Source organism: Phacochoerus africanus, chromosome 8, assembly GCF_016906955.1.
Source record: "Phacochoerus africanus isolate WHEZ1 chromosome 8, ROS_Pafr_v1, whole genome shotgun sequence".
In the NCBI taxonomy this organism is placed as follows: domain Eukaryota; kingdom Metazoa; phylum Chordata; class Mammalia; order Artiodactyla; family Suidae; genus Phacochoerus; species Phacochoerus africanus.
Window position 1 is genome coordinate 45,726,035 of NC_062551.1, and position 24,141 is coordinate 45,750,175.

General features: G+C 39.6%; 1 protein-coding gene across 5 annotated transcripts in view; it reads right to left on the bottom strand.

The window, feature by feature from the left end:
* Nucleotides 1-955: 955 nt before the first annotated feature.
* ZNF567 (zinc finger protein 567) overlaps nt 956-24,141 on the bottom strand; it is a 29,004-nt gene continuing 5,818 nt past the window's right edge. For all 5 annotated transcript variants that reach the window (XM_047793196.1, XM_047793195.1, XM_047793197.1 and 2 more), the window contains 3 exons: nt 7,678-7,804; nt 7,318-7,404; nt 956-3,301 (listed from right to left, as the gene is read on the bottom strand). In XM_047793196.1, coding sequence (XP_047649152.1) covers nt 1,581-3,301; nt 7,318-7,404; nt 7,678-7,804 — 1,935 coding nt within the window. In that variant the 3' untranslated portion in view covers nt 956-1,580. The remainder of the gene's footprint in view (nt 3,302-7,317; nt 7,405-7,677; nt 7,805-24,141) is intronic.

Sequence of the window (24,141 nt, forward strand, 5' to 3'; positions counted from 1 at the left end):
TTCACCTATGTTCTTTCTTTTTAGGGCTGCACCCATGGCATATGCAAGTTCTCAGGCTAGGGGTTGAATTGGAGCTGTAGGTGCCAGCCATAGCCACAGCCACAGCAACTACGGATCCGAGTCACATCTGCAACATATACCACAGCTCACAGCAATGCCAGATCCCCGACCCACTAAGCAAGGCTCAGGATCAAACCCGAATCCTCGCATCCTTATGGATACTAGTTGGATTTGTTTCCGAGGCACAACAGGAGCTCCCACCTATGTTCTTTCTTAACCCTTTATTTAGTATAACTTCTTTGATACTGAATAAGGTATAAGCTATTGCTAACAGTACATCTACAATCATGAAAACTACAGGAGTCCCTTCAATATGAATTCTCTAGTTTGGTATATGGTTTAAACCACAGTTAAGGTCTTTCTACATTTATTACATTAATACAGTCATGACTAACAGCCTTCTCACAATTATAAATTATAAGGTTTTTTTGTTTGTTTTTAAGGGCTGTACCCATGGCATATGGAGTTCTTGGGCTACAGGTTGAAGTGGAGCTGCAGTCGCCAGCCACAGCCATAGCAATGACAGATCTGAACCACATTTGTGACCTACATTGCAGATTGCAGAAATGCCAGATCCTTAACTCACTGAGTGATGTCAGGGATTGAACCTGCATCCTAGTTGGGTTCTTAACCCTCTGAACCACAGTGGGAACTCCCATAAGGATTTATTTTCAGTGGGAATTCTCCAATTGAATGACTGTTAAAGACCTTTCTCTCACTTGAATTACAGAGCTTTTACTCTCTAAAGTGAATCATCTCATGTTGAAAAAGGTCTAAAAGATGTCTGGCAGTATCTACCAAAACTGAAAGAATTTAAACATACCACTGGACTGAGTAATTCCAGTCTTTGTATAAAATCAACAGAAATTCTAACACCTATACAAATACAAGAATATTTAGAGCAGTATCTTTATTAACACAAAATTATAAAAGTACAAATATCCATCAAGAGGATAAATAGTAGTATATTCTTAAAATGGAATAGTATACAGAATGAAAATGAATACACTACTGCCACATGCAATAATGTATCTTAAAAATGTTGAGTGAAACGAGACACAAAAGAATCTATAAGGTATCACAAAATATATATAAAGTTTAAAGACATGCAAAAACTACTTTATGTTAAAAGCCAGGGAAGTGGTAATCTTTGGGGAAGTAACAAGTACCTTTTATTCTACAGAGTGCAATGAGAAATATACTTATTTTCTTCCTCTTATGGAAACCGATGCTTATATTAATTTGTATCTTGCCTCTGCATGTATTAATATAAGCACTTAAAAAAATAAACTGAGTCAGCAGAACTTCAAAACTTTAAAAATTAGCTTCATTGCTGATAGCATTTATTTTCAATGATCATACCCATTTCATATGATAGTAAACAGTAGGTAATAGCTATGTGGTATAGTACTTTAATAATTATTATTACATTTTAAAATTACATGTTTAAGCATGCTTTTTTAAAAAAATAAAATTTCAGAATAACTTAAAAAGGCATCACAAAGAAATTACATCATTTATTACTGCATTTCCATGTTTTCTCCCTTGTGAGTTCTCTGATGGACAATGAGGTTTCTCTTATAACTGAAGGACTTACCACACTCATTACAAATATAAGGTTTCTCCCCTGTGTGAGTTCTCTGATGTACAATGAGATTTGTTTTCTGGCGGAAGCACTTCCCACATTCGTTACACTTGTATGGTTTTTCTCCTGTATGAGTTCTTTGATGATGAATGAGATATGATTTCCTGCTAAAGGCTTTCCCACACTGAGGGCATTCATAGGATTTCTGCCCTGTATGTATTTTCTGATGCACAGTGAGTGTTGCTTTCTGGCGAAAGGACTTCCCACACTCATTACAAATATAGGGTTTCTCTCCTGTATGAATTCTCTGATGTAGATTGAGATTTGTCTTCTGACTGAAGGATTTCCCACATTCACTACATTCATATGGTTTCTCTCCTGTGTGAGTTCTGTGATGATCAATGAGGTATGACTTCATTCTAAAGGCCTTCCCACAGTGAGGACATTCATAGGATTTTTCCCCTGTATGTGTTCTCTGATGTGCCACAAGGGTTGTCTTCTGGCGGAAGGATTTTCCACATTCATTGCAAATATACGGTTTCTCTTCGTTATGAGTCTTTTCATGAAGAGCAAGGGTTGTCTTCTGGGAGAAGGATTTTCCACATTCATTACAAATATAGGGCTTTTCCCCTGTATGAGTTCTCTGATGCACAGTAAGGTTTGCCTTCTGATGAAAGGACTTCCCACATTCTTTACAAATATAAGGTTTCTCTCCTGTATGAATTCTCTGATGTAGGGAGAGTGTTGTCTTCTGGCGGAAAGATTTCCCACAGTCGTTACACTCATATGGTTTCTCTCCTGTATGAGTTCTCTGATGACGAATGAGGTGTGACTTCAGTCTGAAGGCATTCCTACACTGTGGACATTCATATGATTTCTCCCCTGTATGTGTTCTCTGATGATCAGTGAGGGCTGTCTTTAGGCGGAAGGACTTACCACATTCATTACAAACAAAGGGTTTCTCTCCTGTGTGAGTTCTCTGATGATCAATGAGATATGATTTTCTTCTAAATGAATTTCCACATTGATGACATTGGTAGGGTTTTTCCTCTGTGTGAATTCCCTGATGCAGAATCAATACTGATTTCCTACAGAATGACTTCCCACATTCAGTGCATGTATGCTTTTTTTCAATATTGGTTGCTCTTCTCTTTTTATTATATTCAGATGGGTTTTCCCTTCTGTAAGTTCTATTATGTTTAATCAAGCCTCCTTTTTTAAGGAAGGATCTTTCATAGTCATTATGTCCATATGACTGTGCTGGAGTTTCCATCTTATGATACTGCATAAGCTTTTCATTATGACTGACAGCTCTGTCATGCTGATTAGGGGATTTGACTCCAAAGCGAGCTGTTTCTGGCTTAGTATTGAGGAGTGACTTCCCATATCCATTGTACTCACTAAGTCTCTTTTTGGTAGGACTTAGATTATTGATGATTAATTCTGAAATATTGTTAAAAATCTTTCCATGAGTGCCATATTCAGGAGGTAGATTTTTTGAATTAGTAGGGTTTTTGCTTAAAGTAAATGTCTTTTCGAATGCATTACTGTTATCCTTAATCAGTTTTTTGTGGTTGATTAAAAAAACTGATCTAGGGTACTTATTTTGTTGTTCTTTGAATTTCACTAAAAAGTCTTCAGCTTTCCAGTTTTCTTCTAGAAAAGAATATAATTAATAACAATTTGTGAATCTTAACACATTTGCTATGGAAAAGAACTGTAATAGGGCCTAGTATAGGAGGCCAAAAAGACTAAAGACAAATTATCCCTTGCCTGGGAAAAGACACAGAACCTAAATTAGTAACTCTGCTTCAGCGTGGAAGATAAAAAATAAGTAATGAATGCTAGTAACGACTGCACTTCGCACCAGAACTTCATACGGACAGTGAAACAAATACAAGAAGCACTAAGGAGAAGACAAAAGAACAGTGGAAGAGAAATTCATGCTTGGAAAAGAATTCATGCTTGGATTCAGAAGCAATGAAATGAACCTAGCAAGAGCATTATACTTGGATGTGGTAAGATCAATCAGAAAAATCAGCAGAGAAGTTTGTTCAGGGAAAATTTTAGAGGAAGGCTTTTGGAGGACACAGGTGTGTGTGTGTGTGTGTATGTATGCTTTTTTGGCTGCACCCACAGCATATGGAAGTTCCTGGACCAGGAAATGAACCAAAAGCACACAACCCTAGTCACAACAGTGACAACACCAGATTCTTAACCCACTGAGCCACCAGGGAAATTCTGAAGCCTGATTTTCATATTCATCCCTACTCTGTGAGGTAAAACAATTCCAGTTGTTGCACCATCTTCCACTTAAACATCAATGACTAATAGAACTTTCCAAACATCAGTTACTTTCCCAGTGTTTAGAAAAAATCCTATAGTTTAGGCTCTAATCCTCCATGTAGCTGGAGATCATTTTCTCTTATGAGGGAAGTAGTAGGAAAACACTTCCAACAGGAACTTTAAAACAGGCTAGGAGTGGTGTTCCTGTCGTGGCTTGGCAGAAACAAATCTGACTAGTATCCATGAGGATGAAGTTTCGATCCCTGGCCTCACTCAGTGGGTTAAGGATCCGGCATTGCTGTGGCAGTGGTGTAGGCCAGCAGCTCCAGCTCTGATTCGACCCCTAGTCTGGGAACCTCCACATGCCACGGGTAAATAAATAAATAAATAAATAATAGACTAGGAGTATGTTCACTGGTATATTCAAATTGCTGTTACTATCAATTCTTTCAGAACTATCTAATAACAAAACCCTCATGACCACTAATTATAACTATTCCTTTTTTCAGTTGCTACTTTTTTTTTTTTGAGGTTTAAAGAAAGACAAATTCAAGTCTTTCTCCAGTTCAGCAACATTCCTTAACTCATTTTCCATACGGTGGACCAGAAAGGTTATTTATTCTGGTGTTAGATCATGCATTAACTTTAACCTTTTTTTCTCTTATAAATTTATAACTATATTTGACTTAGTCACTTTGTAATCATCCATACCTAGTGGAACAATAATGTTTAATCTAGGCTCAAAAATCTGGAGTTCCTATCATGGTGCAGCAGAAACGAATTTGACTAGGATCTATGAGGATGCAGGTTTGATCCCTGGCCTTGTTCACTGGGTTAAGGATCTGGCATTGTTGTGAGCAGTGGTGTAGGACACAGACTCAGATCCTGCATTGCTGTAGCCATGGCGTAGGCCAGCAGCTGCAGCTCTGATTCAAACCCTAGCCTGGGAACCTCCACATGCCACAGGTGTGGCCCTAAAAGGCAAGAAAAAAAAAATTCTATTTCTTCCTTTAGTCTGTTATCCCCTATACTAACATACAAGGAATTTCTCCTGAAAACAAAACTTTGCATCACCTTTACTCATTTTTATATTCAAACAAGTGTTCAGGCTTGTAGACATATCTGAAAAACCTGATCCATAACAAGTAAGGCCTAATATTTATTGCCCTGTAAATAGCTCACCTATTCCTAATCACAATGCCGAACTCATGTTCTTTTAATCAGTTGACTTGTCTTCCAGTCTTCTTTCTTTCTTCTTTCTCATTTTTGGTCTTTTTGCCTTTTCTACGGCTGCACCTTAGGCATGTGGAGGTTCCCAGGCTAGGGGTCTAACTGGAGCTGTAGCCACTGGCCTATGCCAGAGCCACAGCAACTTGGGATCCAAGCTGCATCTGCAACCTATACCACAGCCCACAGCAACGCTGGATCCTTAAACCCATGGAACGAGGCCAGGGATCGAACCTGCAACCTCATGGTTCCTAGTTGGATTTGTTAACCACTGAGCCACGACGGGAACTCCCAGTCTTATTTCTAATCATATCTTGAGAATCTTCAAGAAAATGTTAGCACTCCATGATACCATGATTTAGGTGACTATTATGTATGAGGCACTGTTCCAGGCAGTAATGGCCAGAGTAGTAAAGAAAACAGACCAAGTTGGAAATAATCACTCAGACAATCAGGATAAGAACAAGTTAGTGTTTTACCCAAACTAAGAGTGAATTTCAGGAAAGCTGATCAGCAACAGAAAATGAATTGTGAAAAGTTTAATGGAAGAAAATGGTAACTGTAAAATTATCAGTCTGGGCTGAGGCAAGTGAGTTTTATTTATTTATTTATTTATTTATTTATTTATTTATTTATTTATTTATTTATTTATTTTTGTCTTTTTGCTATTTCTTTGGGCCGCTCCTGCGGCATATGGAGGTTCCCAGGCTAGGGGTTGAATCGGAGCTGTAGCCCCCGGCCTATACCAGAGCCACAGCAAGGCAGGATCCAAGCCATGTCTGCAGCCTACACCACAGCTCACGGCAACGCCAGATCGTTAACCCACTGAGCAAGGGCAGGGACCGAAACCCGCAACCTCATGGTGCCTAGTTGGATTCGTTAACCACTGCGCCACGACGGGCACTCTGGCAAGAGAGTTTTAAAATTAATGGCTAGGAGTTCCCATGGTGGTGCAGCACAAATGAATTTGACTACGAACCATGAGGTTGCGAGTTCGATCCCTGGCCTTGCTCAGTGGGTTAAGGATCTGGCGTTGCCATGAGCTGTGGTGTAGGTTGTAGATGTGGCTTGGATCCTGCATTGCTGTGGCTCTGGTGTAGGCTAGTAGCTATAGCTTCAATTAGACCCCTTGCCTGGAAACCTCCATATGCCGGGGGTGCAGCTCTAAAAAAGCAAAAAAATAAAATAAAATAAAATTAAATTAATAGCTAGATTTGTGGGGGAAATGAGAACTTAGAGAACATAGAAAATACATCTGAAATAATAGGAAAGAAAAAAAAGAAAGTAACAAGAAGAGAAATATTAACTAAGATTTCATTCTTTCTTAAAGATTGATTTAAGAATGCCTAAAAGAAATCTATACAATGGCAAGGAGATAAGGGACTGAGAACACTAGGAAAGGACACAAATTGAAAAAAAAGATCTAAAAGAGGGAAAGCTTATAGTACATTTTGATTGGGTTGAGAGTGGCCATTATCTTTTTTTTCTTCTTCTGTCTTTTTAAGGTCACACCTGCAGCATTTGGAAATTCCCAGGCTAGGGGTTAAGTCGGAGCTGTAGCCATTGGCCTACATCACAGCCATAGCAACGCCAGATCCACGCTGCATCTGCGACCTACACCACAGCTTGCAGCAACACGGACCCTTAACCCACTGAGTGAGGCCAGGGATCAAATCTGTGTACTCATGGGTGCCAGTCAGATTCATTTCTGCTGAGCCTATTATCTAGACTTTTCCTAGCAAACTAGGAAAGTCTATTATGTAGGGAGAGTGACTATTTGAAAATTTGGTTTAAGTTTTTTGCAGGCACAATGGTCATTTCAAAGGTCAGGAGCCTTTAAAAAGATACTAACAAGAGTTCCTGTCGTGGCTCAGTGGAAACAAATCCAACTAGTATCCATGAGGATGTGGGTTCGATCCCTGGCCTCACTCAGTGGGTTAAGGATCCAGCTTTGCCGTGCGCTGTGGTGTAGGTTTGCAGACGCAGCTCAGAGTCTGTGTTGCTCTGGCTGTGGTGTAGGCCGGCAGCTATAGCTCCGATCTGACCCCTAGGCTGGGAACTTCCATATGCAGTGGGTTTTCAAAGGTGTCACCCATCACGTGACCACTTTAAAATTTATTTTACACTAGATTTCATCTGCCTGAGAGTAAAAAACTCACCTAAGCAGGTATGGCCTGTAAATGATGTCCATGGCTCTTCTCCTCGTTCCAACTTGAGGATCACATCAGGCTTGGTCATGTGACACCCTAATTAAGGGAAGATTTGGATTAAGTTGCTAAGGCTCCAATACATTTGAAAAACCAGTAAGGTAGGTTTTTAGTGCTGCAAATTAAGATACTCCTTTGCTTAACAGTAAATTGAACACCTTTTTCTAGGCAACTGAAGATACAAATCATCTTTTCTGTCAATCAAAAAAGAACTCATAACCTCTTATCTCTAAAATTCAAGATTACACATATTTTAGGCTACTTTAAAAGGAAATGCATGCTTCTGAAAGTTTCAAAGAGAGTTTTTCTTACCCACAGAAACAAGGTGGCAATAGTTTTCCAACATCACATCCATGTACAGTGTCTTCTGAGCAGGATCCAGGTGCTGCCACTCCTCCTGAGTAAAGTCCACAGTCACATCTTTGAATGACACTGATTCCTGCAATGGTTTGGAACTGTGATCAGAACAAGTTGACTAGATATTGGAGATTAGTTTTGATCCTATTCCTTTGTGGCATTCATATGAAAATGTACAAAGAAAGTCTACCATTTTTCTTATTTTGTGATTTACGCTGTAAGGAAAACAAAAATCAAGGTATAATAACTCAATTCTAAATATGTTTACTGTGCACTTTGTACCCCAAAATTGCATTAGTTTTACAAGACATACAAAACACTGTTCCTGTGCAAATGAAGTTACAGCCTCAAAAATATGTATGGAATATACACCTTCAAGAAAGTATGAATCCACATAAATCTACAAGATGTTATGCATACTACAACGAAAGTATACAAAAATACAGTGTATTTACAAAGGTAGAACACATTTTCAGGCTTCACTGTGGAGGTAAATTCCTGTTATGCAGGAAGAATATGGTTTTAAAATGCATAGCAGTGACTTCTGGCATCTAGCAATAACAGTGAATTGGTCAAGAAAAAAATCCCTCAGGTGATAATTTAAAAATCCGTATACAATACATAATAAATAACCAACAGAAGGCACTGGAAAGACACCACGGCAAGCAATAATTGGAGGAAACATTATCCTTAAAGGACAGTAATTAATAAGAACTGCTCAATTTGTAGCTTTTTTGCATAAAAGTTCCCCAAAGCCCATAGCTCTTCAGGCAGAAAACCAGTCTACTTTCTCAAAGGAGACAGAAGATAGAACTGAGGGCTGGCAGATGAGCTGGAGATTTGGCAAAAAGCTCTAGAATGAAAGAACTACAGAAAGAATGAGGCCAAAAATCTGAATATAAACTCTGTCAGAACTCCAAGTTGATAGTTAAACTAAGCAACTATTAAGAGAGATCACAGGAGGCTTAGCAAAAAGCAGACAGAAACACACACACACACACACAAACACACACACACACAAGTTTGGAAAAACAGATGTACATTTTGTGAGATTTGGAGATTCCTGCATTTTTGATTAACCACACCCCACAACCTGCTCATAGCTTAAACAGAAGAAAACTGAAGCCTTACTGGACTGAGATGTCAGAAGTTGGGGCTTAACAAAGCAGTAGGAAGTATAAGGGATAAAACCCTGTAATAAAGAGAACTGCAGAAAGTAAGCCCCCAAGTCTAAGTATAAATATATATCAACTATTTTACTGAGAGTAAATGTACATGAATATAATGGGAATCTACCTCCTTTAAGTATTTCAGTATTATCTCTAAGTAAACCATGTTAAGTTAAAGATGTATATTACAATCCCTAAAACAAGCAGAAAAAAAAAATTGTGCAAACTGATGTAACTACAAATTTGAGAGAAAGGAAAAGGAATTACGAAATGTACTGACTGACACAAAATAAAACAGGATGTAGGAACAAATGAACAAAATCAGGATAGGAGGACTCTTAAATGCATATTACTAAGGGTAAGAAGCAAATGTGAAAAGGCTACGTAACATATGATTCTAACTATATGACATTCTGGAAAAGGCAAAACTATGGAGATAGTAAGATCAGTGGCTGCCATGACCAGAGATTAAAGGAGAGGGAGGGATGAATAGGCAGAGCATAGAGGATTTTTAGGGCAGTGAAATCAGTCTGTATAATACTATAATGGCAGATATATATCATTATATATGTGTCGAAATCCACAGAATATACAACAGAAAGAATGAACCTAACATAAACTACGGACTTTAGGTGATAAGGATATATCAGTGTAGATTCATCAATTTTAACAATGTACCACTCTGGTGCAAGACAGGTAGTAGAGAAGGTTATGCATGTGTCAGGAAGTGGAGGATAAATGGAAACTCTGTACTTTCTACTTAATTTTGCTATGAATCTAAAACTGACCTAATATATATAGTTAAAATATTAAAATAAAACAGGCTAAGCAATGAGAAAACAAAGAGCAAAATGGCAGCCCTAAAGTCCAATTTTATTGGACTAAACAGTCCAATAAAAAAACCCTTGAGGAGTTCCTGTCGTAGTGCAGTGGTTAACGAATCCGACTAGGAACCATGAGGTTGCGGGTTTGATCCCTGCCCTTGCTTAGTGGGTTAACTTAATGATCCAGCGTTGTTGTGAGCTGTGGTGTAGGTAGACGACACGGCTCGGATCCGACGTTGCTGTGGCTCTGGTCTAGGCTGGCAGCTACAGCTCCCTTAGACTCCTAGCCTGGGAACCTCCATATGCCGCGGGAGTAGCCCAAGAAATGGCAAAAAGACAAAAAAAAAACAAAAACAAAAACAAAAACAAACAAACCCTGAGATTATTAAAATGTGTAAAAAAGCAAAACTCAAAATACATTGTCTTTAAATACCACAGACACAAGCAAGCTTAAAATAAAAGGATGGAAAAAGACATTAAAAACATTAAACATGGGAAAGCTCGTGGCTATAATAAAAGCAGAAAGAACACATTTCAAGTTGAGGACGACTACTATAGACAAAGAGGAACATTTCATGATAATAAAAGAGTAAATACACCAGGAAAACATAACAATTACAAATGCCTATGTACTTAAATAACAAGTTTAGAATACATGAAGTAAAAATTGACAAAATGAAAGTGATACTTTAAAAAGTCCAAAATCATGGTTTGATGTTAATGTTTGTCAGTAACTAAAAGAACTAAAGGAAAATCTGTAGATTTATAATCTCTAAAGAATAATGAAAAACACCTAACTCATTTGATATTTATGTCTTTTTTTTTTTTTGTCTTTTTGCCATTTCTTGGGCCGCTCCCTCGGCATATGGAGGTTCCCAGGCTAGGGGTCGAATCGGAGCTGTAGCTGCTGGCTTGCACCAGAGCCACAGAAACGCAGGATCCGAGCCGCGTCTGCGACCTACACCACAGCTCACAGCAAAGCCGGATCGTTAACCCACTGAGCAAGGCCAGGATTCTTAGTCGGATTCGTTAACCACTGTGCCATGACAGGAACTCCCCTCATTTGATATTTATGGACCACCACTTTCAATAACTTTACAACTCTTTTTTTTTTTGGCTTTGCTGGTGGCATTTGAAAGTCCCTAGGCCAGGGGTTGAACCTGCACCACAGGAGTGACCCAAGCTGCTACAGCAACAATGCTGGATCCTTAACCTGCTGTGCCACAAGAGAACGACACATTTTTTCCAAGAGTAAATGGATTATGTACCAAGATAGAACACAAACAAATCTCCATAGATTAAAGACAAACCATACAAAGTACATTTTCTAACCACATATAAACTAAATTAGATATCAATAACATATTTGACTTGCCCAAAAGTTTGGAAATTAAATAATACACTTCCAGGTAACCAATTTAGGGTCAAAGAAAAATAAAAAAGAAAACTGTCATAACATATATCAAACTAGGGAGTTTCCATCATGGCTCAGCAGTAACAAATCTGACTAGTATCCATGAGGATGTGGGTTCCATCCCTGGCCTTGCTCAGTGGGTTAAGTATCCATTGTTGCCATGAGCTGTAGTATAGCTCAAAGACATGGCTTGGATCCTGAGTTGCTGTGGCTGTGGTGTAGGCCGGTGGCTGCAGTTTGACCCCTAGCCTGGGAACTTTGAGATGCTGCACAAAAAGCAAAAACAAACAAACAAACCCTAAATACAAATAGATCAATTTTGTTTTTCTTTTTTGGCCTCCCCAAGACATAATGGAGTTCCTGGGCCAGGGATCAGATCAGATCCTAGCCACAGTTGTCACCTACACCACAGCTGGGGCAACACTGGATCCTTTAACCCACTGTGCCAGGCCGAGGATTGAACCTGCTTACTGGTGCTCCAGAGGTGCTATTAATCCTGTTGTGCCACAGGAGAAACTATGAAATAGATCAATTCTCAAGACGCGGTTAGAAGAGGCTAAGAGTGAAACTTGTAAGTCTAAATGCTATATTAGAAAACAAGATAGATTTAATATCAATAATTTAAACTTTTACCTTAAAATGCTTTTTTCTCTTTTTTTGGCCTTTTTAGGGCTCCGATCTCAGGAATCAGAGGTGCAGCTGCCAGCCTATGCCACAGCCACAGCAAAACAAGATCTGAGCTGCACCATAGTTCATGGCAATGCCAGATCCTTAACCCATTTAATGAGGACAGGGTTTGAACCCATGTTCTAATGGATACTAGTCGAATTCATTACTGTTGAGCCACAAAGGGAACTCCTTAAGATGCTTTTTTAAAAAGAATAAATTAGAGGAGCTCCTTGTGGTGCAGTGGTTAACGAATCTGACTAGGAACCATGAAGTTGTAGGTTCAATCCCTGGCCTTGCTCAGTGGGTTGGGGATCTGGCGCTGCCATGAGCTGTGGTGGAGGTTGCAGACGCTGCTCAGAACCTGCGTTGCTGTGGCTCCAGTGTAGGCTGGCAGCTACAGCTGTGACTGGACCCCTAGCTTGGGAACCTCCATGTGCAGCAGGAGCAGCCCTAGAAAAGGCAAAAAGACAAAAAAAAAAGTAAATTAAACCTAATGCAAGTAAAGGAAATAGTATAATACAAAGGAAAAATCAGTAAAATAGAAAATAAATAGGCAATAGGGAAAAAAATCTATGAAACCAAAAAACAAATCCTTGAAAGTATCAATAAAATCTAAAACATCCAGTTAGATGGATTAAAAAATAAAGAGGGATGTCACATGTGGCCAGTATCACATCCTACAGATATTAAATAGGTAAGAAAGAGACCATTATAAACAAATTAAGGTCAGTAAACTAGATGATGTAGATGAAATGGACATTTTCACTCAAAAAATATGCTGCCAAGGAGTTCCCGATGTGGCACAATGGGATCAGCAGTGCCTTAGGAGCACTGGGACACAGTTTCGATCCCCAGCCTGGCACAGTGGGTTGAGGACCCAGCATTGCTGCAGCTGTGGTTTAGGTTGCAACTTCAGCTTGGGAACTCCATATGCCTCAGGGCAGCAAAAAAAACAAAAAAAACAAACAAAAAAAACCCCACAAAAAACAAACAAGAAAGAAAACAATAACCACACACACACAAAAAGCTGCCAAAAGGAAAAAAATCTGAAAACCCTAAATTATTAAAGATAATGAATTTTCAATTTTAAAAGTTACCACAAAGATTTTTCCAGGCCCGGAAGACTTCAAGGTTAAGTTCAGTGAAACATTTCAGAGTTAATGACAATACTACACTAATTCTTTTTTTTTAAAACTGCTGCGGAGTTCCCGTCGTGGCTCAGTGGTTAACGAATCCAACTAGGAATCATGAGGTTGTGGGTTCAATCCCTGACCTAACTCAAGTTAGTTAAGGATCTGGTGTTGCCATGAGCTGTGGTGTAGGTTGCAGACTTGGCTTGGATCCCGTGTTGCTGTGGCTCTGGCGTAGGCCAGCAGCTACAGTTCTGATTCAACCCCTAGCCTGGGAACCTCCATATGCTGCAGGAGTGGCCCTAAAAAGGCAAAAAACAAAAATAAAAATAAAAAAATAAAATAAAGTAAAATAGAGGACTGGGTAATACTTTCCTATTCATTTTAACAGGTGAATGTTACACTGTTACCAAAACCAAAACCAAAAAAAAAAAAAAAGACATTAAAAGAAAATGACAGGCCAGTACCCCTAATGAATACCAATTAAAAAATTAACAAAATATTAGCGAATTGTGTAAGGTGATATATAAAAAGCATAACACATCATAACCAAGGGTGCTTATCCCTGGAATGCAAGGTTGGTGCAATGCCTGAATAATCAATAATATAATCATCATAATATCAAAATAAAGTTGGGAAACCATATGATCATTTCATATGAGGTAAAAGCATTAGAAAAAATTTAACAACTACTTCTATTAAAAACTCCCAATATCAGAAACAGAATTTCTTCAACCTGATGAATGCAACGACACAAGATTTAAACCTAATATCATACTTAATGGTGAAAGACTGTTTTCCCCCTGCTCTCACCAATTCTATTCAACACTAGAGACAATGCATAAAAAATAAAAAAGAAATGTAAGGCACAGAGACTGGCAAGGGAGAAGGCAAACTGTATTTACAGAGGACGTAACCAGATATGTAGAAAGTACTGGAAATAATAAGTAAATTTAACAAGATTACATGATACTTAACTCAAAATAAGAAAAAAATTTCTATTTTTATATCTTAACAACTGAAAATTAAATGAAAGACTAAAACTAACAAAACATTTGCAAGACTGAAAACTGAAAACTACAAAACACTGCTGAGAGAAATTTAAAAAGACCTAATTAAACATGGAGATACACCAGAGGCATGGTTTGGAAGACTTACTACTTGCCTATCAATTATCTCCAAGCATTCCATAAAGTATTTGAAAGCACAATCATAATCCAAGTGGGTTGTTCCATGGAGACTGATAAGTTGACTCTAAAATTTATAGGCAGGAGTTCCTGCTGTGGCACAATGGGATAGGCAGTGTCTTGAGAGCACTGGGTTGCAGGTTCAATCCCCAGTGTTGCTGCAGCTGTGGCTTAGGTTGTGGCTGGGGCTCAGATCTAATCCCTCTCCAGGAGCTCCATATGTCTTGAGAGGGCCAGGGAAATGTAAAACATCTAACACCTCTAAAACAAACTGGAAAACGAAAGACGTGGTAGATTCCTATTACCTAATATCATGTATGGCAAATAAAATTAAGGTGGAAATCCATGTGTCACTGGCTTGAAAAAACAAAAGACAAGAGTTCGAGACAACAGCAGCAACTAGAAAGGAAATAGGGAAATCCTTCAAAAATGAAAGCTGAGGGGAGTTCCCGTCATGGTGCAGTGGTTAACGAATCCGACTAGGAACCATAAGGTTGAGGGTTCGATCCCTGGCCTTGCTCAATGGGTTAACAATCCGGTGTTGCCGTGAGCTGTGGTGTAGGCCACAGACGTGGCTTGGATCCCGAGTTGCTGTGGCTCTTGTGTAGGCTGGCAGCTACACACACACACACAAAAAAAAAAAGAAAAAGAAAGAAAGAAAGAAAGCCGGGGGTGGGGAGACAAGGATTTTTTTTTTGTCTTTTGTCTTTTTTGTTGTTGTTGTTGTTGCTATTTCTTGGGCCGCTCCCGCGGCATATGGAGGTTCCCAGGCTAGGGGTGGAATCGGAGCTGTAGCCACCGGCCTACGCCAGAGCCACAGCAACACGGGATCCGAGCCGCGTCTGCAACCTACACCACAGCTCACGGCAACGCCGGATCGTTAACCCACTGAGCAAGGGCAGGGACCGAACCCACAACCTCATGGTTCCTAGTCGGATTCGTTAACCACTGTGCCACGACGGGAACTCCGGAGACAAGGATTTTGAATAAACTTTATCCACACCTTTAACTGATACCTCAGAAAGGCATGCATGGGCCACAATCCAAGCACCCTGGCTAAAGATAAAAGAAGTTAAGTCAGGGATTCAAGCTGGTACCAATCAAAGAGTCTGAAGTTTGAGTCTGACTTCAGCCAACCTAACCATCCAATAAAACAAAACAATACTCACATCTACCTCTATGAAAATTAACTGCATTGGAAAATTTCATGATCAACTAAAAAAAAATGTAAAATATATATTAAATCTATGTTTTCAAGCACTGGCCAGCTGACAGCAGAGAATGGTGAGCTCTGCAAAAATAGTACAATGCAAGCTTTATGACTGCCCTAGCTTACTTCCTAGAAGCTGTGGGGAGCCGAGAAGATACATGGAGCCGAGGAAGGGAGTTTGCCTGAATGGTGCAATTCCAAAGGCAGGCTCCTAATCAGAAAAAGAGGCCTGCCTGAATGGTGCAGTTCCGAGGACAAGCTCCTAATCAGGAAAAGGGACCTGTCTGATTGGTACAATTCCGAGGGCAGGTTCCTAAACAAGGGGATGCCTGCCCTGCCTGTACGGCATAATTCCGAGGACAGGCCCCAGAAGACAATAAGGCTCACCTGCTGACATAGGTGGAAAACTAAATTTCCCAGGAAATAATTTCCATTTTTTTGTTGCTGAGTGGGGATTGTTCCATGGATAACTTAGTCTTTTCTGTTATTCACTTGCTATTCAGTTTTCCTCAGTCTTTCCTGATTATTTACTTATTATTCTTATTTTCCATTCTTATTTTCCTGTGGTGATTTGTGATTTTACAAAGTTACAACAATAGTATAACAAGAATTTCTGGGGAGTTCCCGTCCTGGCGCAGTGGTTAACGAATCCGACTAGGCACCATGAGGTTGCAGGTTCGGTCCCTGCCCTTGCTCAGTGGGTTAATGATCCGGCATTGCTGTGAGCTGTGGTGTAGGCTGCAGACGCGGCTCAGATCCCACGTTGCTGTGGCTCTGGCGTAGGCCAGAGGCTACAGCTCCAATTGGACCCCTAGCCTGGGAACCTCCATATGCCACGGAAGCGGCCCAAGAAATAGCAAAAAGACAAAAAAAAAAAAAAGAATTTCATCCTGAAGGACTTTCCCCTATTTAAATCCAACTTGGTTAAAACATAGTGTTTATCTATTAACTAGTTATATAGTAAACTTTAGAGTTAGGATTTTAATGAGGTTCATAGAAGTTAGACATATATTATCCAAAAAACCTAGCTGTGAGTTTTGTCTTTGATTTTAAAAGCTTTTAAGTGATAGCTAGTTTAATTAAGTTGGTTTACATTTACTTACACTATCTCCCTGCCTTTAACACTGTGAAGATAAGCACCAGTCTACAAACAAGGTTTGTAAATGCCAAATTCTTGTGTCTATGGCCTCTTTAAAGTACTCACTAAGTTTAGTTAAGATAGAGATCTTCAAACAGGATGCAGAGGACGGGATTAAGATGGAGGAATAGAAGGACTGGAGCTCAATTTCTCTCCTAAAAACAACAAAATTCACAACTAAAGACTGAGCACTCTTCACCAAAATGGACCGGAAACCTTAAAAAAGATACCCTACTAAAGAAGAAAAAGAGGAGGCCACATCAAGAGGTAGGAGGGGCGATTCTGCGATATAAACAACCCCATACCTCCTGGGTGGGAAGCTCCACAGACTGGAAACTAACTGGTTCACAGAGACTCACCTACAGGAGTGAGAGTTCTGAGCCACATATCAGACTCTCACATGTGGGGATCTGGCACAGGGAGAAAGAGCCCCGGAACATCCAGCATTGAAGGCCAGTGGGGCTTGTGCACAGGAGCTCCATGGGACTGGGGGAAACGAGACCCCATTCTTAACAGGCGCACAGATTTTCACGTGCACTGGGTCCCAGGGCAAAGCAAAGTCTCCATGGGAATCTGGGTCAAACCTGACAGCAGTTCTTGGAGGACATCCTGGAAAAACAGGGGTGAATGTCGCTTGTTGTGAGGGAAGGACATTGAAAGCAAAGCTCTAGGGAATATTCAGCAGCCGTGCCTTTCTCTGGAGGGGGCCATTTTGGGAAAATCTGGCCCCACCCATCAGCCAGCTGCTGAGAAGCCCCAGGGCAAACAACAACCCAGGTGGGATCACAGCCCCGCCCCTCAGTAAACAGGCTACCTAAAGACCCCTCAGGCACACAGCTGCCTCTAATCCCATCCAGAGACTAAGCCCCACCCACCAGAGGGATAGGAATAGGCTCCACCTACCAGTGGGCAGGCATCAGCCCTTCCCATCAGGAAGCCTACACCAAGCCCCCATACTGACTTCAGCCATAGGGGGGCAGACATCAGAAGTAAGAGAAGCTCCAACTCTATTATCTGTAAGAAGGTCACCACATCAAAAACCTATAAAAATGAAAAGACAGAGGACTATAACTCAGATGAGGGAGAAAGGAAAAACCCCAGAAAAACAGCTAAGCAAGGAGGAGATTCTCAGCCTCCAGGAAAAAGACTTTAGACTGTCGATGCTGAAGATGATGCAAGACATTGGAAATAAAATAGAGGCAAAGATGGATAACTTACAGGAAACACTAACCAAAGACATACAAGATATAAAACTTAAACAAAAAGAGATGCAAAATACAATAACTGAAATAAAAAATGCACTAGAAGAGGCTAACAGCAGAACACAGGAGGCAGAAGAACGAATAAGCGAGGTGGAGGACAGATTAGTGGAAATTACGGATGCAGAACAGAAAAGAGAAAAAAGATTGAAAACAAATGAAGAGAGTCTCAGAGAACTCTGGGACAATGTGAAACGCACCAACATCCGTATTATAGGGGTGCCAGAAGGAGAAGAGACAGAGAAGGAGACAGAAAAAATATTCCAAGAGATAGTAGCCGAAAACTTCCCTAACATGGGGAAGGAATCACTCACTCAAATCCAGGAAGCACAATGAGTACCATATAAAATAAACCCAAGGAGGAACACCCTGAGACACATATTAATCAAACTGACCAAAATTAAAGACAAAGAGAAAATCCTGAAAGCAGCTAGGGAAAAGAAACAAACAACATACAAGGGAACCCCGATAAGGCTATCGGCAGATTTTTCAACAGAAACTCTGCAGGCCAGAAGGGAGTGGCATGATATACTTAACGTGATGAAAGGAAAAAACCTCCAACCAAGATTACCCAGCAAGGCTCTCATTCAGATCTGAAGGAGAAATCAAAACCTTTACAGATAAGCAAAAGCTGAGAGAATTCAGCAACACTAAACCAGCCTTACAACAAATACTAAAGGAACTTCTCTAGGCAGAAAAGAACAAGAGAAGAAGGAAAGGAAAAAGAGCAGCAAAAACAAATCCAAAGTAATTAATAAAATGGCAATAAGAACATACATATCAATAATTACCTTAATGTGAATGGACTAAACGCCCCAGCCAAAAGACATAGACTGGCTGATTGGATATAAAAACAAGACCCATATATATGCTGTCTTCAAGAGACCCACCTCACTTCTAGGGACACATACAAATTGAAAGTGAGAGGATGGAAGAAAATATTTCATGCAAACGGGGATCAAAAGAAAGCTGGAGTAGCAATACTCATATCAGACAAAATAGACTTTAAAATGAAGAATATTTTAAGGGACAAAGAAGGACATTACATAATGATCAAAGGATCAATCCAAGAAGATGATATAACAATTTTAAACATCTACGCACCCAACACAGGTTCACCACCATATATAAGGCAACTGCTAACAACGTTAAAAGGAGAAATCAACAATAACACAATCATAGTGGGGGACTTTAACGCCCCACTTACAGCAATGGACAGATCAACCAGACAGAAAAATCAATAAGGAAACGCAGGCCCTGAATGAAATATTAAACCAGAGGACCTAATAGATATTTATAGGACATTTCATCCAAAAGCAACAGAATACACATTCTTCTCAAGTGCACATGGAACATTCTCTAAGACTGATCATATCCTGGGCTACAAATCCAACCTCAGTAACTTTAAGAAAAATGAAATCATTTCAAGCATCTTTTCTGACCACAGCGCTCTACGACTGGAAATCAACAAGTAAAAAACTGCAAAAAACACAAACACGTGGAGACTAAACAACATGCTACTAAACAACCAATGGACCACTGAAGAAATCAAAGAGGAAATTTAAAAATACCTAGCAGCAAATGACAACAAAGACACAACACTCCAAAACCTATGGGATACAGCAAAAGCCGTTCTAAGAGGAAAGTTTATAGCAATACAAGCCCACCTCAGGAAATAAGAAAAAGCCCAAATAAACAAGCTAACTTTACATGTAAAGCAGCTCGAGAGAGAAGAACAGACAAGACCTAAAGTTAGTAGAAGGAAAGAAATCATAAAGATCAGAGCAGAAATCAAAGAAATAGAAGCAAAGAAAACCATAGAAAAGATCAATGAAACGAAAAGCTGGTTCTTTGAAAAGATCAACAAAATTGATAAACCCCTAGCCAGACTTATCAAGCAAAAAAGAGAGAGGACTCAAATCAATAAAATTAGAAATGAAAAAGGAGAAGTAACAACGGACATCACAGAAATACAAAGGATCATAAGAGACTACTATATGCAACTATATGCCAATAAAATGGAAAACCTAGAAGAAATGGACAAATTCTTAGAAAAGTACAATCTTCCTAGATTAAACCAAGATGAAATAGAAAAGATGAATGGACCAATCACAAGAACTGAAATTGAAACTGTGATTAAAAAACTTCCAACAAACAAAAGTCCAGGACCAGATGGCTTCACAGGCAAATCCTATCAAACATTTAGAGAAGAGCTAACACCTCTCCTTCTGAAACTATTTCAAAAAATCGCAGAGGAAGGGATACTCCCAAACTTATTCTATGAGGCCACCATCACCCTGGTACCAAAACCAGACAAAGACTCCACAAAAAAAGAAAACTATAGGCCAATTTCACTGATGAACATCGATGCAAAAATCCTCAACAAAATACTAGCAAACTGCATCCAACAATACATTAAAAGGATTGTACATCATGATCAAGTGGGATTTATCCCAGGGATGCAGGGGTTCTTCAATATCTGCAAATCCATGAGTGTGATACACCTCATTAACAAACTGAAGGATAAAAAACATATGATCCTCTCAATAGAGGCGGAAAAAGCCTTTGACAAAATCCAACACCCATTTCTGATAAAAACCCTTCAGAAAGTGGGCATAACGGGAACCTACCTCAACATGATAAAGGCTATATACGGCAAACCCACAGCGAACATCATTCTCAATGGTGAAAAGCTGAAAGAATTCCCGTTGAGATCAGAAACAAGACAAGGATGTCCGCTCTCACCACTACTCTTCAACATAGTTCTGGAAGTCCTAGCCACAGCAATCAGAGAAGTAAAAGAAATAAAAGGAATCCAAATTGGAAAGGAAGAAGTAAAACTATTGCTATTTGCAGATGACATGATACTCTACCTAGAGAATCCTAAAGACTCTACCAGAAAACTGTTAGAACTCATCCACGAATTTGGCAAAGTTGCAGGATACAAAATCAATACACAGAAATCGACAGCGTTTCTATATACTAACAATGAAAAAGCAGAAAAGGAAATTAGGGGAAGCAATCCCGTTTACCATCGCATCCAAAAGAATAAAATACCTAGGAGTAAACCTACCTAAAGAAACAAAAGACCCATACTCTGAAAACTACAAGCCACTGATGAAAGAAATCAAAGATGGGAGTTCCCGTCGTGGCGCAGTGGTTAACGAATCTGACTAGGAACCATGAGGTTGCGGGTTCGATCCCTGCCCTTGCTCAGTGGGTTAACGATCTGGCGTTGCCGTGAGCTGTGGTGTAGGTTGCAGACGCGGCTTGGGTCTCACGTTGCTGTGGCTCTGGCGTAGGCCGGAGGCTACAGCTCCAATTAGACCCCTAGCCTGGGAACCTCCATATGCCATGGGAGTGGCCCTAGAAATGGCAAAAAGACAAAAAAAAAAAAAAGAAATCAAAGATGACACAAATAGATGGAAAGATATACCATGCTCGTGGATTGGAAGAGTTAATATTATCAAAATGACTATACCACCTAAGGCAATCTACAGATTCAATGCAATCCCTATCAAATTACCAAGGACATTTTTCACAGAACTTGAACAAAATATTTTAAAGTTTGTTTGGAAGCACAAAAGACCCAGAATAGCCAAAGACATCCTGAAAAAGAAAAATGGAGCTGGAGGAATCAGGCTCCCGGACCTCAGACTATACTACAAAGCAACAGTCGTCAAAACTACATGGTACTGGCACAAAGACAGAAATATAGATCAGTAGAATGGGATAGAAAGCCCAGAGTTCAACCCACGCACCTACAGCCAACTCATCTGTGACAGAAGAAGCAAGAACATACAATGGAGAAAGGACAGCTTGTTCAATAAACGGTGCTGGGAAAACTGGACAGCCACATGGAAAAGAATGAAATTAGAACACTCCCTAATACCATATACAAAAAGAAACTCCAAATGGATGAAAGACCTAGATATAAGACCAGACACTATCAAACTCTTAGAGGAAAACATAGGCCAAACACACTCTGACATAAATGACAGCAACATCTTCTCAGATCCACCTATCAGAGTACTGACAATAAAAAGAAAAATAAACAAATGGGACCTAGTCAAACTTCAAAGTTTCTGCACAGCAAAGGAAACCCTAAACAACACAAAAAGACAACTCACAGAAGGGGAGAAAATCTTTGCAAGTGAATCCACTGACAAGGGATTCATCTCCAAAATTTATAAACACCTCCTGCAGCTCCATACCAAAAAAACAAACAACCCCATCAAAAAATGGGCAGAAGATCTAAACTGACAGTTCTCCAAAGAAGACATACAGATGGCAAAAAAACACATGAAAAGATGTTCAATATCACTCATTATTAGAGAGATGCAAATCAAAACCACTCTGAGGTACCACTTTACACCAGCCAGAATGGCCAGCATCCAAAAGTCTACAAACAAGAAGTGCTGGAGAGGGTGTGGAGAAAAAGGAACCCTATCACACTGTTGGTGGGATTGTCAACTGGTGCAACCACTGTGGAAAGCAGTATGGAGATTCCTCAGAAAACTAAACATAGAACTACCGTTTGATCCAGCAATCCCACTCCTGGGCATCTCTCCAGAGAAAACCATGACTCGAAAAGACACATGTACTCCGATGTTCATTGCAGCACTATTTGCAATAGCCAAGACATGGAAACAACCTCAATGTCCATAGACAGAGGAGTGGATCAAGAAGATGTGGTACATATACACAATGGAGTATTACTCAGCCATTAAAAAGAACGAAATACCAGCATTTTTTGCAACATGGATGGACCTAGAAATTATCACGCTAAGTGAGGTCAGGCATACAATGGGACACCAACATCAAATGCTTTCACTGACATGTGGAATCTGAAAAAAGGACAGACTGAATTTCTTTGCAGAACAGATGCTGACTCACAGACATCAAAAAACTTATGGTCTCCGGAGGAGACAGTTTGGGGGGTGGGGGATGTGCCTGGGCTGTGGGATGGAAATCCTATGAAATCAGATTGTTATGATCATTATACAACTACAGATGTGATAAATTCATTTGAGTAATAAATAAAAATAAGTAAATAAATAAAAAGGAAATCATGAGAGAAAATATTTTCAAGTGAATGAAAATGAAAATACATGTCTAGATTTGTTAGAGGGAAATTTATAGCATTAAATGTTCTACAGGAAAAAAAGAAATGTCTCTTACCAATGATACATGCTTTCAAGTAAAAAACAAGAAAAAGAGTTAATTAAACCCAAAGTAATAAAAAAGAAAGGAAATAAAAGGCGTAAGAGTGAAATAAAGAAAACAGAAAATAAAAACAATGGGGAAATTAACGAAACAAAGTTGGTACTTTGAAAAGATCAGTGAATCTTTGATAAACCTCTAGCCAAATGGCCAAGGAAAAAAAAAAGTCACAAATTACCAATTAAAGGAAAGAAAAAGGGGCACTGCTACAGACTCTACAAACATCAAAAGGATGAAAAGAGTAGATTTTTGAACAATTGTTATGCCAATACAATTGCTATGCCAAATTTTATAATTTGGATGAAATGGACAAATTCCTTAAGAAGACACAAGTTATAAAAGCTCACTGAGGAGTTCTCTTGCGGCACAGGAGGTTAAGGGCCAGCTTGGGTTGCTGCTGTGGCACAGGTTCAGTCTGGCCAGGGAACTACTGCCTGTGGCAGGCTTGGCAAAATAGAAAACAAAAACAAAAACTCACTGTATCTGTGAGGATGAGGGTTCAATCCCTGGCCCCGCTGAGTGGGTTAAGGATCCAGCATTGCCACAAGCTGTGGTGTAGGTTGCAAATGAGGCTCAAATCTGGTGTTGCTGTGGCTATGGCGTAGGCGGGCAGCTGTAGCTCTAATTTGACCCCTAGCCTGGGAACTTCCATTTGCCACAGGTGCAGTCCTAAATAAATAAATAAATAAATAAATAAATAAATCCCTGAAACCAAGAGAGAAAGGAAACAATTCAATCTAAATGTGTATCCTTTAAAAATGGGCAAAAGACCAGAATAGACATTTTTCCAAAGAAGACATATTAGATGGCCAACAAACACAACATGAAAAAATTCTCAACATGACTGATGATTAGAGAAACGCAAATCAAAACTACTATGAGGTACCTACCACCTTACACCAGTCAGAACGGCCATTATTAATAAGTGCACAAATAACAAATGCTGGAGAGGGTGTAGAGAAAACGGAATCCTCCTGCACTGCTGGGGGAATGTAAATTGATACAACCGCCATGGAAAACAGTATAGAGGTACCTTAGAAAACTATATATAGAACTACCATATGCCCCAGCAATCCCACTCTTGGGCATATACCCAAACAAAACTTTTCCTGAAAAAGACACATGCACCTGTATGTTCACTGCAGCACTATTCACAACAGCAATATATGAAAAAAGAATATATAATGACCAAGTGG